Source organism: Neophocaena asiaeorientalis, unplaced genomic scaffold (genome assembly GCF_003031525.2).
Source record: "Neophocaena asiaeorientalis asiaeorientalis breed wild unplaced genomic scaffold, Neophocaena_asiaeorientalis_V1.1 scaffold525, whole genome shotgun sequence".
Taxonomy (NCBI): Eukaryota; Metazoa; Chordata; class Mammalia; order Artiodactyla; family Phocoenidae; genus Neophocaena; species Neophocaena asiaeorientalis.
In genome coordinates, this window is record NW_020172275.1 from 74,660 (window position 1) to 92,080 (window position 17,421).

The 17,421-nt window shown below is 34.6% G+C and overlaps 1 protein-coding gene across 1 annotated transcript in view; it reads right to left on the reverse strand.

Annotated features, from left to right (window-relative positions):
- The window catches only part of LOC112412144 (dachshund homolog 2), a gene marked incomplete at its 3' end in the record, with an annotated part of 89,844 nt that overhangs the window by 22,265 nt on the left and 50,158 nt on the right, over positions 1-17,421 (reverse strand). Inside the window, exon 2 of the mRNA XM_024763668.1 lies at positions 9,805-9,963. Coding sequence (XP_024619436.1) covers positions 9,805-9,963 — 159 coding nt within the window. The remainder of the gene's footprint in view (positions 1-9,804; positions 9,964-17,421) is intronic.

The following is a 17,421-nucleotide window of genomic DNA, read 5'->3' on the forward strand; positions in this document are numbered from 1 at the left end:
AAAATCCCCTCTGCTCCATCTATTCACCCCTCCTCTTACACTTGGCTTTTAATGTCTCTATAGATTTGCCTTTTCCTGAATGCCATATAAGTGGACTCATACAGTATTTGTTTTTTTCAGACTGGCTTTGTTTCTCTTAGAAATATGCACTAGTCTTTTCCAGGCATCACAACTCATTTGTTTTTATTGCTAACTATTCTTCCATGGCATGGATATACCACAGCTTGTTTACTCATTCAGCTATTAAAGGACACTGTGGTTTGCTTCCAACTTTTAGCAATTATGAATAGGATTTCTATAAACATTTGTATGTAGATATTTGTGTGGACATAAATTTTCAATTCATTTGATTAACAAGGGAGACTCGGTTTAGCTTTGTGAGAAACTGTCAAATGCTTTCCAATATGGCTGTCCCATATTGCATTCCCACCAGCAATGAATGAGAGCTCCTCTTGCTCCAAATCCATACCAGCAATTAATGTTGATGAAGTTTTGGATTTTAGCCATTCGAATAGGTGTGCAGGGGTATCTCATTTGTTTTAATCTGAAACTCCCTAATGACATATGATGTTGAGTATATTTTCATACGATTATTTGTCATCTGTATATCTTATTTGATGAGGTGTCTGTTCAGGTCTTTGACCCATTTTTAATTAGGCTATTTCTTTTTTTAAAATTGAAATATAATTGACTTACAATGTTATGTTAGCTTCAGGTGTACACTTGATGATTCAATACTTTTATAGATTATGCACCATACAAAGTTATTATAAAATATTGACTCTATTCCCTGTGTTGTTCATTACATCCCTAAGATCTATCTGTTTTATAACCTGTAGTTTGTACCTCTTAATCCCCATCACCTATTTTGCCCTTCCCCCAACACCTGCCCCTTGTGGTAACAACTAGTTTGTTCTCTGAATCTGTGAGTCTGTATATGTTTTGTAATGTTTGTTAATTTGATTTGTTTTTTAAATTCTGCATATAAGTGAAAACATACAGTATTTGTCTTTCTCTGTCTGACATTTCTCTAAGCATAGTACCCTCCAGGTCCATCCACATTGTTGCAAATGGCAAGATTTCAAGTGCTGACTAATATTTCACCTCTTCTTTAACCATTCAGCAGTTGTAGACATTTAGGTGGCTTCCATTATCTTGGCTACTATAAATAATGCTGCGATGAACAGTTAGGTACATATTTTTTCTTTCAAAGTAGTATTTTTGGTTTCCTCAGATAAATACCCAGGAGTGGAACTGCTGGATGGTATGGTAGTTCTATTTTCAATTTTTTGAGGAATGCCCATATCATTTTACATAGTGGCTACACCAATTAACATTCCATCAACAGTGCATGAGGGTTCCTTTTCTCCAAATCCTTGCCAATGTTTGTTACTTCTTACCTTTTTGACAGGCATGAGGTGAGATCTCATTTTGGTTTTGATTTGCATATCCCTGATGATTAGTGATGTTGAGCATATTTTCATGCATCTGTTGGCCATCTGCATGTTTTCTTTGGAAAAATGTCTATTCAAGTCCACTGCCCATTTTTTAATCAGGTGATTTTTTGATGTTGAGCTGAATGAGTCCTTTGTATGTTTTGGATATTATCGCCTTATCAGATATATCTTATATAAATATATTCTCCCATTCAGTAGGCAGACTTTTCTTTTATTAATAGTTTCCTTCACTGTGCAGAAGTTTTTTAGTTTTAGGTAGTCACAATTGATTATTTTGCTTTTGTTTCCCTTGCCTGAGAACACATATCCAAAAATATATTGCTAAGATTGATGTCAAAGAACTTACTGCCTATGATTTTTTATAAGAGTTTTATATTTCAGGTTTTACTTTTAAGTCTTTAATCTGTTTGAGTTTATTTTTCTATATTGTGTGAGAAAGTAGTCCAGTTTGATTCTTTTCCATGTAACTGTCCAGTTTACCAACACCATTTACTGAAGAGGCTGTCTTTTCCCCATTGTAAACTTTGCCTCCTTTGCCAGAGATTTATTGACCATGTGAGTCTCGGATCATATCTGGGCTCCCTATTCTGTTTCATTGATCTATGTGTCTGTTCTTGTGCCAGTACCATACTGTTTGGATTACTGTAGCTTTGAAGTACAGCTTGGAATCAGGGAGCATGACACCTCCAGCTTTGTTTTTCTTTCTCAAGATTGTTTTGGGGTCTTTCATGTTTCCATATAAATTTTAGAATTATTTGTTCTAGTTCTGTGAAAAATGCCATGGGTATTTTGATAGAGTCTGCATTGAATCTGTAGATTGCCTTGGGTAGTATGGTCATTTTAACAATATTAATTTTTCCAATCCATGAGCATAGCGTTTCCTTCTATTTGTTTGTGTCATCTTCAATTTCTTTCATCAATGTCTTACAGTTTCCTGAGTACAAAACTTTTAACTTCTTGGTTTGGCTTATTCCTAGGTATTTCATTCTTTTTAATGCAATTGCAAATGAAATTGTTTTCTTAACTTCTCTTTCAGATAGTTCATTGTTAGTGTATATAAATGCAATAGATTTCTGTATATTAGTTTTGTTTCCTACAAATTTACTGAATTTTTTTTTAGCTCTAATAGTTTTGGGTGGTATCTTTAGAGTGTTCTCTATATAGTATCACATCATTTACAAACAGTGAGTTTTTACTTCCCTTCCAATTTGGGTTCCTTTTATTTATTTTTTCTTATCTGATTGCTGTGGCTAGAAAGATCTTGAATAAAACTGGCAAGAGTGGGTATCTTTGTCTTGTTCCTGACCTTAGATGAAGTGTTATGAGCTTTTCACCATTGTGTACTCTGTTGGATGTAGGTCTGTAATATATGGCCTTTATTATGTTGAGATATCTTCCCTCTATACCAATATTATTAAGAGTTTTTAATCATAAATGGATGTTGGATTTTATCAAAAGCTTTTTCTGCATCTATTGAGATGATTTTTATCTTTTGTTTTGTTAATGTGGTGTATTATGTTGACTGAGTTTCAGATATTAAGCCATCCCTGTAATAAATTCCACTTGATCATGGTATATGATCTTTTTAATCAATTGCTGATTCAGTTTGCTAATATTTTGTTGAGAATTTTTGCATCTATGTTCAACAGTGATATTGGCCTCTAATTTTATTTTTTGTGGTGTCTTTGTCTGATTTTGGTATAAGTGTGACGTTGGCTTCATGGAATTAGTTCGGAAGCATTCCTTCCTTTTCAATATTTTGGAATAGTTTGAGAATGATAGGCATTCACTCTTCTTTAAATGTATGGTAGAATTCACCTGTGAAGCCATCTGGTACTGGACTTCTATTTGTTGGGAGTTTTTCTATTATTAATTTGATTTCCTTACTGGTCATATTTTCTATTTCTTTCAGAGTCAATCCTGGGAGATTGTACATTTCTAGAAATTTTTCCATTTCTTCTAGGTTGTCCATTTTTTTGGCATGTAACTGTTTGAGGTAAACTCTTAGGATCCTTTGTATTTCTGTGGTATTGGTTTAAATTCTCCTTTTTCATGTTGATTTTATTTAGTTGGGTCTTCTCTCTTTTTTTCTTCATGGGTCTGCCTAAAGATTTAACAATGTCGTTTACATTTTAACAGAACCAACTCTTAGTTTCCTTGATCTTTACTATTTTTGTCTCTATATCATTTACTTCTGCTCTGATCTTTATTATTTCTTTCTTTCTACTAACTTTGGGGTTTTTTCTAGTTCCTTTATGTGTAAGGTTAAGTTGTTTAATATTTTTCTTCTTTCCAGGAATGGACTTATATCACTATAAACAACCCTCTTAGAATTGCTTTTGTTTTCCATAGATTTTGAATTTTTTTTTCCATTTCCATTTGTCTCCAGGTATTTTTAATTTCCTCTTTGATTTCTTAGTGACACATTGATTGTTCAGTAGCATATTGTGTAGCCTCCACATTTTTGTGTTTTTGCAGTTCATTTCATTATGGCTGATTTCTAGTCTCATAGTATTGTGGTGGGAAAAGATGCTTGATATGATTTCAACCTTGCTAAATTTATTGGGACTTGTTTGTGGCCCAGCATGTGATCTATCCTGGAAAGTGTTCCATGTGCACTTGAAAAGAACGTTATTCTGCAGGTTTTGGGTGGCATGGTCTATGTATGTATCTTTTAATTCCATCTGATCTAATGTGTCATTTAAGGCCAATGTTTCCTTATTGATTTTTGTCTGAGTGATAGATCCACTGTTGTAAATGAGGTGTAAATGTCACTTACTATTATTTTGTTACTGTCAGTTTCTCCCTTTATGTTTGATAGTATTTGCTATGTATTTGGGTACTCTTATATTGAGTTCACATATATTTATAATTGTTATATCTACTTGTTGGATTGATCCTTTTATAATTATGTAATGCCCTTCTTTCTCTTGCTATAGTCTTTGTTTTAAAGTCTGTGTTATCTGATATAAGTATTGCTACCCCAGCTTTCTTCATTTCCATCTGCATGAAGTATCTTTTCCCATTCTCTCAGTTTCAGTCTGTATGTGTCTTTAGATCTGAAGTGAGTCTCTTATAAGCAGCATATGTATGAGTCTTGTTTTTTAATCAATATAACCAAACCTGTTTCTCTTGGTTGGAATATTTATTCCATTTACATTTAAAGTAATTATTGATAGATGTGTACTTACTGTCATTTTGTTTTCTGATTGTTTTTGAAGTTCTCTTTTGTTCCTTTCTTACCTTTTGCTCTCTTCCCTTGTGATTTGATGACTATCTTTAATGTTATATTTGAACACTTTCTCCTTTTTTGTGTGTATCTATTATAGGTTTTTGGTTTGTCTTTACCATGTGGTTCATATATTAAGTGGATGATCTCTTAAGTTCAAACAGATTCTAACAACCCTGCATTTTATTCTCCATCCTTCACAGGTAATGTTTTTGATGTCATATTTTACTTTTTTGTTGTTTTGTATATCACTTAACTACTTATTGTGGATATAGATGATTTTACTACTTTTATCTTTTAACCTTACTACCAGCTTTTAAGTGGTTGATCTACTACCTTTCCTGTATGTTTGCCTTTACCAATGAGACATTTCCTTTCATAATTTTTATATTTCTAGTTGTGGTCTTTTCCACTTAAAGGAGTTCTTTTAACATTTCTTGCAAAGCAGTTTTTGTGGTGCTGAACTCTTTAGTTTTTGCTTGTCTGTAAAACTATCTCTCCTTCAAATATGAACGACAGCCTTACCAGATTGTTTATTCTTGGTTGTAGGGTTTTGCCATTAATCACTTTCATCATGCCAGTCATTTCTGGCCTGCAAAGTTTCTGCTGATAAGGGTCTGATTGTTTTATGGAAGTTCCCTTCAAAGTAACCAGCTGCTTGCATATTACTGTTTTTAAGATTTTCTCTTTATTTTTTGTCATTTTAATTATAATTTGTCTTGGTGTGGATCTGTTTGGTTTCACCTTGGCTGGAACTATCTGTGCTTTCTGGACCTGAATGTCCATTTCCTTTCCCAGGGTAGGGAAGTTTTCAGCTATTACTTATTCAAATAAATTCTCTGTCCTCTCTTTTCCTCCTGCCACCGCCCCCCCCAGCATGCTGATGTTAGAATGCTTGATGTTGTCCCAGATGTCTTCTAAACTGTTCTCATTTTTTAAAATTATTTTCCTTTTTTCTCTTCAGCTTGAGTGATTTCCACTACTCTGTCTTCCATTTTGCCAATGCATTCCTCTGTATCATCTAATCTACTATTGATCCCTTCTAGTGCATTTTTTATTTAGGTTATTGTATTCTTCATTTCTGTTTAGTTCTTCTTTATATTTTCTAACTATTTGTAAAGCTTCTCACTGTGATCATCTATTCTTCTCCTGACTTCATTGAGCATCTTTATGATTATTAAGTTGAACTCTTTATTGGGTAGATTGCTTGTTTCCACTTTGCTATGTTCTTCTTCTGTGGTTTTGTCTTGTTTCTCTGTTTGGAACACATTCCTCTGTCTCCTTACTTTGCCTAATTTCTATGTATATTTCTATGTATTAAGTAGGTTGGTTACATTTCCTGATTTTGGAAAATTGGCCTTTTATAGGAGACGTCCTATGGGGCACAGCAGCATAAACCTTCTGGTTGGCAGAGCTATGTGCTCTAGGAGTGACTTCTGTGTGGGCTGCATGAGCCCTTCTCTTGTGATGGGTTCAACTACTATGGGCACACTGGTAGGTGAGGTTAGTCACCAGCCCATTTGGCTGCCAGGCCTTTCCTTGTGCAATGGCTTCAAGCTCACTGGTGTGTAGGGCTGGGCTGGCTGCACTGCTCAGGCAGTCCCAGGGATTGTGCCAGCCCACTGGTGGGAGGGTGGTTCTCAGCATGGCTGGATCCTGAGTTTTCTTATCTACTGTGTCTCCATTATTTTTACTTTTTGCTGCTGCTGCTTTTGCTTTTTTTTGCTTTTCTTTTACTTGATACCTGATTACACAAGAAGTATTTTAAGTACAAGCAAAATCATCAATATCCCAGGTCACTAATATTCATAGGCCAGTCTATGTCTTTAATTGGTATATTTAGACCAATCATATTTAAAGTGATTATGATAGTTGGATAGTAGCTATCATATTTGTTACTGTTTTCTATTCATGTCCTTGTTTTTTTTCTTTTTTTTAAGTCTTGTCTTCCACTCTTTTGGTTCTTTCTCTGGTGTTAACCGACCATTTTATATGACTCATTTTTCTCTCCTCTTTTATCATGTTAATTATACTTATTTTTTAAAAAAATTAAGTGATTTCCCTGGAGTTTGTAATATACATTTTACAACTTATTTAAATCTGCTTTCAAATAACACTAAGCCATTTCATGGGTAGTGAAGGTACCTTATATCAGAGTATTTCCAATTCCTCCCTCCTGTCCTTTATAATATCACTGTCATTTATATATTAATTTATTCCTTCTCTAACTCTCATCCTTTCTTTCTGTAGATCCAACTTTCTGACCTATACCATTTTCCTTCTCTCTGAAGACTTTCTTTTAACATTTTTTACAGGGCAGATCTGGTGGTATGGTAACAAATTCCTTTAACTTTTGTTCATCTGAGGAAGTCTTTATTTCCTCACTTTTAAAGGAAAATTTCACTGGATACAAAATTCTAGGTTGGTGGAATTTTTTCTTTCATCACCAACAATTTCACACCACTCTATTCTTCAATGCCTGGTTTCTGAAAGTAAGTCTAAAGTAATTCTTCTCTTTGTTCCTGTACATGTAAGGAGTTTTTTTTTTCTCTCTGTCTTCCTTCAAGATTTTTTCTTTTTGATTTTCCATTTTGACTATAATATGCATAGCAGTAGATTTGTTAATATGTATCTTTCTTAGTGTTTTGTAAGCTTTCTGGGTCTGTAGTTTGGAATCTCTCATTAATTTGGGAAAATTTTTGGCCATTGTTACTTCAAATAGTTCTTCTCTTCCTTTCCCCCAATCTTGTCCTTCTAGTATTTCCATTACATGTGTGCTACACCTTTTGTAATTGCCACACAGTTCTTGGATATGCTGTTCTGTTTTTCATTCATTTTTGCTTTGTTTTTTCAGTTTGAGAAGTTTCTTTTGACATATCTCCAAGTTTCCTAATCCTTGCCTTGACCCTGGCCAGTCTACTGATGAGCCCATCTTAGGCATTTTTCATTTTATTGGAGTATTTTTGATTTTCAGTATTTCCTTTTGATGCTTAGATTTTCCCTTTCTCTGCTTAAAATGTCCATGAATACTTTTGTTTTCCACTTTTCCCATTCTCTTAGTACATTAATCATAGTTATTTAAAATTCCTAGTCTGATAATTCTAAAATATCTGCTATGTGTAATTCTGGTACTGTCACTTGCTTTTTCTCTTCATACTGTGGTTTTTGCCTTTTACATGCCTTGCAATTTTCTTGTTTAAAGCCAGAAATTGTGTATTGGGTAAAGGGAAGTGACATAAACAGATCTTTATTGGGAAATTTTATGTTTATTGGCAAGGAGTTAGACTGTTTACTGTTTGCTGTAGTTGTCATATTAGCAGCTATATTTTCCTATCTTCCCTGTTGTCTTTGTTTTTACCTAGAGGCTTTCTGAGGTGTTCTGTTCTTTCAGTTGTAACACCCTGTTATTAGGCAGAGCCCTAATGTGTAGAGAGAAGAAACGGTCTATAATCCTATGATCAAGTCTCAGTCTCCTAGTGAGACTGTGTCCTTGGGCTGTGACTTTCACAAGTTCTTTTCTGCCTTTTTGCCCTCTTAGGTGAGACAGGAAGGCTAGAGAGGACTAGAGTTGAGTATTTCTCTTTCCCCACATGAAAAACTAAAGGGGCTGGAGTTTTGTATCTCTATTCCCTCGCATCAATGGCTACAGGGTACTGGAGCTTACTGTATCCCTTCCCCCAAGTCAGGCTGTGGTGAAACCAAATAGTTTAAGCTCTGGTAAAGTAGTTTCCTTTGAGGATGGGCCTCTGTTAAGGAGGACAGAACATTCTGGACATATTTTGAAATGGTTATTTTTTTCTCTCCTCTTCTAGAAGCATGAGGACAACTTTCTCAAGTCTTCATCCTGAGAACTTCATAGGATTCTGGAGGTAAAACTCATGAAACTGTAGGGACCCCCTAAGTGTGGGTCCCCAGGAGTCTTTATCTCTCAAGCTAGATTCACTCTGAATCTTCAGAAATAACTCAATTACTCTTTAAATACTTCTACCAGGCTCTAGCTCTGGCTTCTGCTCCCTATAATCTGTGATTCTCTGTATCTGCCAATCTATCCAGTTTGGGGGTTAACTGTACCCCGTGTACTCAATCTCCGATGGATTTAAAAGAGGTATTGATTTTCAGACTGTCCACTTTTTTCTTGTTGTGAGGACAAGAATGACAATTTATAAGCTCTTTACATGTCAGACCAGAAACAAGAAGTCCTCTAGGTTTCCCCTCTTTCTGACATAAGTCTATCTTAATCAGTTGGTTTTGATTTACAATATTTACACCTTTTCTGACATTCATTTTATTTGTCTTTGCTTAACATTACATTTTTTATGAGACATTTCACCCTTTAGATTATAATCTCCTTAAAGGATGACACCATAACTTATTTTATATGCTTAATAACTGATGAATTTCATTAAGATTTAGGACATGATGTTAAAATATCTCAGAATTCCTCTGTTGCCTTAATCTTAGTGGGGGAATGAAAGTCTCAGAGAAAGGAATAATGGAATTCTTCTCCCAGATTTTCTGTCTGTAAGAAAAGTAAGATTTTAACTAAGCAAGATATATAAGGCCTGCTTTCCTACAGAAAGATTTCTGAGTCTTTGAAGCTCCTAAAAACATTATCTAAACCTGAATTTGTATAATTCAGCTGTAGTTTGACTACTGAGTAATAAGTACGTACTATATGCAAGTCACTGCTAACAGTTTTTCCTTAATTATTTTTAGCCTTCTCAATAACCTTAATGCCTAAGTGTACTTTTATTCCTATTTTTCAGTTGTGGAAACTGAGACTTGGAAAAGTTATCTGACTTCTCCAGAGCGAGACAGTGATACAGAATTCAAAAGATGTGGAATTCAAACCCAAGTTTATGTGACTATAGCCAGAATTCTTAACTACTCTCTTACATAGCCTCCTGTGTACCTCTACTCTGCTTTACGGCCACTCAATATATCTCTATTCTAAAAACCTCACCCTTTCAAATGAATTCCTCTTTATCTACCTTCCAAACTTCAAATTGTTAAACCTTATCGAAGAGAAATAAACCATCCCTGGTATTGCAAGTTGTCCAGTGGGTCTTGGGTGGTATTTTTCTTACACACCAAATTTGGGGAGTACAGTATACATACTATTGGCCAGCAGCTGGTTCTGCTGCAGTGGATTGAGGGTAGGAGCTCCTCCAAGGCCTGGCTGGCCAGCCAGGGCTGCATGAGCAATTCCATGTTGGGGTCCAGGAGCAGCAAGAGGAGACTGCATCTTATCCTTATCCCAGGAAGAGTCACTTCCACCTGAAAAACATTCATATAAACAGATTGCACGTTAACAACTTTCCATGAGAAGGATTTTTAAACTCCCTTTTTAGGGTTGTAATTATTAAGATTACTATAGAGAAAATTATTATTAAACATAAGTGACTCATTTTTATGATGGTTTCAAAAACTTTCAATAGCCTTGGATTTAAGCTGACTCTGGGAAGACTAAACAGCTTTCACTAATAATATAGGCTCACTTGCCTTACAGGTAGTCTAAAAAATCTGGAAGCATAATGAATAACTTTTGAAAGCATTTATATGTTGATGGCCTTTAACTGAACACTACTGCCTCTCCTTCCAACCCTCTAACATACGTGTGCTATATCTTAATGAAAAGCAGTTGCTATTCACTCAAAAAAAACATATTCATAAGAGCATGATGACATGCAAAAATATGTGGTAAGATACAAAATGATCAGTTATTTTGTTTTCAGATCCAGCCCTCAAAAACTTAATCTCTTCATACACGGCAGGCTTTTATACAAAATAAGATGGATAAAACATAAAACCACAGCTCTTAATTTGAAATTGTGCTTTACTTTGATCATCCATGCTAGAGAGTGAAGTAAAGTATGCATAAATGCAGACTACTATACTATATCATCATAATAATCTACAGTGGCATAGCTATTTCATCTGGCACTTAGCATACTGTGGGGCAGAACCATTGCTTAAAAGCATGTAGGAAACAACCACAAAATTATTTCCAGGGCATCTTTTTAAGAAGAATACTTTAAAAACAGGGGTAGGGGTTGAATTCCAATCACTGCAGTAGCACACAGTCTGGCTTTAGAAAACAAAATGGTTGTGTGGGCAGCCCCATCTATTCACTTGATGTATTTCATTAATTCAGAGATCAGTGGTTCTGTTCTTATTCCCATGCTGGAATTGTGACATTAGCATCTCCACATGGCTGACTCTATCCCATCTGATTGCCAAAACATTGACCCTGTTTTGTAGAGAGATTTAGGCCTGAGGATCTTGGGCATTCTGTAAAATATGTGCACTTATTGGCTTAAGAAAAAAGTAGAAAGAAATCAAGGTGCTCATATTCCTAACATTCAACATTGTAAATTTTTTCACTTCTTTGAGTTCCCTCCTAGGCTTTGTTCATATAGATACTCATTTATACATTATAAACATCTCTGCCATGTTGCTTCAGGTATCAGATTTACAAAGTGTAATGGCTACATAGCAGTCTACTGAGTTAATGTACTATAATTTATTAAACATTGGATTATACGTTTGTTTCAAATTTGTCACTATTATAAATTTACTGTAATAACAACATTCATTTGAATATTTCCTTAGACTCAATCAATTCCCTAGAGTGTGATTTCTGGGTCAAAGAGGTTGCATGTTGTTATTTATAAAATAGAGTATTTACTTAGTTTATACTACTGCTTTCAAGTATCACATTTGCAAAATCAGTTTTTAGAGTTGTAGCCTTTTTAGGGAAATATTTTCAAGGCAAAGTGGTGTTCTACCTGAGGATTTAAAATTTATTTAAGCAAACTGCTAGAATCTCTGGGAGGTTTTTATTTGTTTGTTTGCTCTGGTTTATTAACCTTTTTACCCATTCATCTGCTCTTATCCCACTTCTGGGAATCAATCCCCTCTGCTGGACACTTTCAAGTCGTCTTGTGGCCAAAGTCAATTTGTAATCCAAAAGTGGGAGACTTGGTCAATTTCCAATTAGACAAGTTTCAGACAAGGAAACACTAGATTCTCCATCAGCATATATAAAGTCCGAGGAGTACTTGGCCATACTTATAAAAACAAAGTTTTTCCAATCAAATGGGGAAGAAATAAGTAGCTAATTGTTCAGTTTCTGCTTTAAGCCATTCGGTTAACATGCATGGAAGCTTAAAGATAGGCAATTTAGTTGAATTGATAGATTGGCTTAATGGACCAGAAATCATTCCCTTGATCATGTTGAGGTTTGGTGTGTTTATTGAAAACATGCAACACTCTTATGATTACACCAGTTGTTCTCTCTTTTCATCCAGATGTTTGCTGTTGTTTAGTCACTGCCTAAGAGCAGGGAGGTATTTTATGGTTGGTGCATTGACATAATTTAGTATTCACAAATTTGAAATTCCAATTAAAATCAATATGATGTTGTTATGCTGTAATGAAAAAGAATGACGGAGGGGGATGAGGGGAGTATCTTAATAAATGATGAAAGTAACCACATTGCAACACTGAGAATTCTTTATAGTGACATTGGGCCCATAAACATGATTAATACCAGAAAATGCAAAATTTTGGAAGATCAATTGCTGAGCAACAACAGAAACACTTCATCATTTTAGCACTACGTCTAAGATATGAATTATCTCACCATTACAGAACTGTAATTTGTAAAATGATGAGCAACACATTGACAAATAAAGATACATTTAGAAGACACTTAATTATACCATTGATATTAACATGGTATTGCACCATCACAGCAGCAACAGCATGAAACAATACTAGAGCTGAGATTATGTCAATATTTATTTTATAAATTGAAAATCCTTTAGTCAATTTTCAATAACAAATGGTACATTAGATATTGTCTAATGTTTTATATATTACATATTCCAAATAACTTGAATATAAATGATTTTTAAACTGCATTAAAGGATCCCAGTGTTTTTTTGTCTGCTTTTATGAGAACTTTAGATGAACTTTTTCCAACAATTCTCATCTTTTTAACTACTGGGTTAAAAATGATACAAGGAAGCTGGTTACCAGCTGTGCCCATCTTCACTAAGTATAAATACATGAAATTATCCTGCATTCTTAAGGCAACTATATATGAAGTGAGTGACAAAGGAGTATGGGACATCCTTGATATTTGCATAGGAAGCTCTGGACACATTTTTGTCTTTTGACCTAAACTACTTACCATTTTAAAGTCTATACAAATTGACTTATGACTCAGTATGGAGGTTTTGGAAGACCCAAACTTTACATTTCCCTATGCCCTTGTGCCAATCTGTAATAACATCTACTGCACTTAAAGCTGCACTTAAAGCTAAAAAATTGTTTTTACCAATGTAATCTAGAGTCAACCTTTTTCTACCACTATGTGAAGGGCACATCCTGAGCTCCCTTATACCATGTGAGGACATAGCAAAAATATGGTTGTCTGTGAACCAAGAAGTGGGTCCTCACCAGATACTAAATCAACCATCATCTTGATCTTGGTCTTCTAACTTCCAGAACTGTGAGAAATAAATTCCCTGTTGTTTACAAGCCACCCATCTATGGAATTTCTGTTATAGCAGACCAACTGGACTAAGACACCATGGAGTGGGTAGATTAAACAACAAAAATTAATTTTCTCACAGTTCTGGAGGCTAGAAATCCAAGATCAAGGTGTCAACAGACTTGGTTTCTTCCAAGGCCTCTCTTCTTGGGTTGCAGAGAAAACAATTCTATTTACAAGTGCATGAAAAAGAATAATATGGCTAGAAGTAAATTTGACCAAGGAAATGGAAGACCTATACACTGAAAACTATAATACACTGATGAAAGAAATTGAAGAAGACACAAATAAATGGAAAGATATTCTGTGCTTATGGATTGGAAGAATTCATACTGTTAAAATATCAATATTACTCAAAGCAATCTACAGATGCAATGCATTCCCTCTCAAAATCAATGACTTTTTTCACAGAAATAGAACAAAAAGATCCTAAAATTTCTATGGATACAAAAAAGACCCTGAATAGCTGAAGCAATCTTGAGAAAGAACAAAGTTAGGGGCATCATGCTCCCTGATTTCAAACTATATTACAAAGCTACAATAATCAAAAAATATGGTATTGGCATAAAAGCAGACATAGATGAATGGAACAGAATCAAGAGTGTAGAAATAATCCCATGCACATGGTCAATTAATGTATGACAAAGGAGACATGAATACACAATGGGGAAAGGACAGTCTCTTCAATAAATAGCACTGAGAAAACTGGACAGCCATATTCAAAAGAATAAAACTAGACTACCATCTTACAGTTTACACACAAATTAACTCAAGATGGATTAAAGACATGAATATGAGACCTGAAACCATAAAACTTCTAGGAGGAAACACAGGCAGTAACACTTTGACATTTGTCTTGGAAATGATTATTTGGATCTGGCCCCAAAAGCAAAGGCAACAAAAGCAAAAATAAACAAGTGGAACTTTATCAAACTAAAAAGGTTCTGCACAGCAAACAAAACATCAAAAAATGAAAAAGCAGCCTACTGAATGGAAAAAAATTGCAAATCATATATAAGTATTTAATATTCCAAAATACAAAGAACTCATAAAACTCAACCTCAAAGAAACAAAAAATTGGATTAAGAAATGGCCAGAGGACATGAATAGACATTTTTCCAAAGAAGATATACAGATGACCAATAGGCACATGAAAAGATGCTCAACTTCACTATTTATCAGGGAAATGCAAATCACAACCACAATGTGATATCACCTCAAACCTGTCAGAAAAGCTGTTCTTAAAAAGACATCAAATAACAAATGTTGGCAAAGATGTACAGAAAAGGCAACTGTCATGTCCTGTTGGTAGGAATGTAAATTGGTCCAGCCAGTATGGATAACAGCATGGATGTTCCTCAAAAAATTAAAAATAGAACTACCATATGATTCAGCAATTCCTCTTCTGGGTATTTATCTGAAGAAAACAAAAACACTAATTTGAAAAGATATATGCGCCTCTTTGTTCATTGCAGCGTTATTTACAATAGCCAAGATATGGAAACAATCTTAGTGTCCATTGATAGATTAATGGACAAAGAAGATTGGTATACAAATACAATGGAAGATTAGACAGAAAAAAGAATGAAGTCTTGCCATCTGTGACAACATGGATGGATCTAGATGGTATTATGTCATGCAGAAGGAGATAAATACCATATAATTTCACTTATATATGGAATCTAAAAGGCAACAACAACAACAAAACAAACACAAAATAAAACAAAGCAAAAGTCATATATACAGAGAACAGATTGATGGTTGCCAGACAGGATGGGGCGTGGGCGGGGCAGGCAAAATGGACAAAGGGGTTCAAGATGAACAAATTTCCAGTTATAAAATAAATTAGTCATAAGGATGTGATGTACAGCATGGTGACTACAGTTAATAATATTTTATTGCATATTTGAAAGTTGTTAAGGGAGTAAAAGTTCTCATCACAAAGAAATAAATTTTTTAACTTTGAATGGTGATGGATGGTAACTAGACTTATTGTGGTGATCATTTAACAGTGTATACAAATCATTATGCTGTACACCTGAAACTAATATAATGTTACACGTCAATTATTCCTCAATTTTAAAAAAGTGGCAATATATGAATGGAAAGCTAGGAGTATGTGTGCAGATCTGCTACAATCTACATACTTTGTTATTATGCTTTTATTTGGTTTTCTTATATGCATTCACAAAAGTGAACATTTTGCAACTTTCTAGATTGGTCCAGATAGGTAATGTAAAATATGCACTGTCTCTGGAGTTTCAACTGATATTTATAGAAAATAGATAACAAGTATCCATTCAAAAATGTTGAAGAGGTCTCTAAACAAGCTTGTCTTCTATTTGATTTGAAATGTTGCCTATAGGAACAACCACATCCTAAGGCTATAGGCTAGGAGTTTCAAGTTTCCTCAGAGGTAAAAATGGCAGTTTGTTGATGGATCTCTAGGGCTACACTCTCCAATATAGTAGCCAGTCTTCACATGTGGTTATTTAAATTTTAATTTTAATATGGTAAAATGGAATAAAATTTAAAATTCAGCTCCTCAGTTGCACTAAACACGTTTCAAGTGTTCAAAAGCTACATATGGCTAGAGACTACCATATTGGGAGATACAGATATTGATCATTTCCTTCACTGTAGAAAGTTATATTAGATAGTGTTGTTCTAGAGTATAAGGAGTCAGCAGTTTGCTTGTGTAAAACAACTTAATACACAGAGGTATCTACAGCATCTTCAGTACCCAATTTATCCAATATTCATATCCAGTATTAAATTGACCCTTATTCAATGAAAATAATCTAGTCCCTTTACTCTCTATATCTGGTAGTTGCGTAATTTAATTGTTTTAACTGGAACGTTTTGAGTTCCCAATATGTGTCATGTGCCATTCTCAGGCACTGAGAAAACAGAGATAACAGAGCCCTTGTCCTCAAAGATCTCTATCTAATAAGTATCATTGACATCTCTCTATCTCTTCACTCCCTGCTAAAGTGACTGAGTCTCTGGAATTGACCTTGCATTTGTTTCATTTCCATTCCCACTGCCACCACCTTCATTTGGACCCTCGTTACTCTATCACTTATCTCAAGAGTCTCTTAACTGACTTTCCTACTTGAAGATCATTTTGGATCTTCTTCTCCAAGTGACCCTTGTCACTGCTGCCAAAATAAGCTATCAAAAACCAAAATAAAGAAGATGGAGTTTCAGGAAGGATAATTAGAAAAGTAGAGGGAAAACAGCAGAGCAGTATCCAGAAAGCAAGAAAGGAATACCTTGGTTCCATGACCACCAAGTTTACATACAAAGAACACTAGTACAGAAGAGTGAGTATGGACAGGCATGCTCTATAGCTGTTGTAGCAATGTATCAGCATCACTCTAATTAGGAAAATAAAACAACTTTACATTTTTATCATTATCATCATCACCACTCTAAAGGATATGAAGTCAAGCCCAAAAGTTTATATCTGGAATTAATGGAAAATTATTGCTTAAAAGTATATTTAATAATTACAAATTAAGTAGTCATTTCAGACTTTCCCAAATAAATTGCCCCTGACTCATACATCATTCTAAGAATTAGGCTTACATGTTTCAATAAGTAAATGTAAAACTCAAGCAAAGTACCAGTACATTTGTTTCTAAATTAAAATGCTACAAGATGTATATATTCCCTGTGTGCCACTTTAGAGCACAGTAGCTAAAACCTGAACATCACATTATTGAGTTTCAAAGATTAATTCAGATATATAGGGAATTAAGTCACATGTAATGAAGTCACAGTGCTCACCTGTACGACCCGCCGAGTGTGATGACAGGGTCGCAGAAACTCTTGCAAACTGTTAGTCTGTATAACTTGAAAAAGACTCTGGTTAAAAGGAATTTTGCTGAAGACAGGAAGAAAATGGGGTTTTGTCTGCTATTATTTTTTAATTCTAAATGATAAACTTATCTTAATTATTGATACTCTCCTGTGAACCCCACAGATTTTTAAGTTGTCCTTGTATTTATCTGGTATAACTTTGTGTTTCTTGGAACAAATTTAAAAATCCTTCAATTTCATATAAACTGTGTGCTGTGGCTAGTACAGAACATTTTTGTATGTGACGTGACAATATTTTTGAATTTTGGATTCATTTCTTGCTACTGTAAGTAGTAAAAGTTGAAAGATTC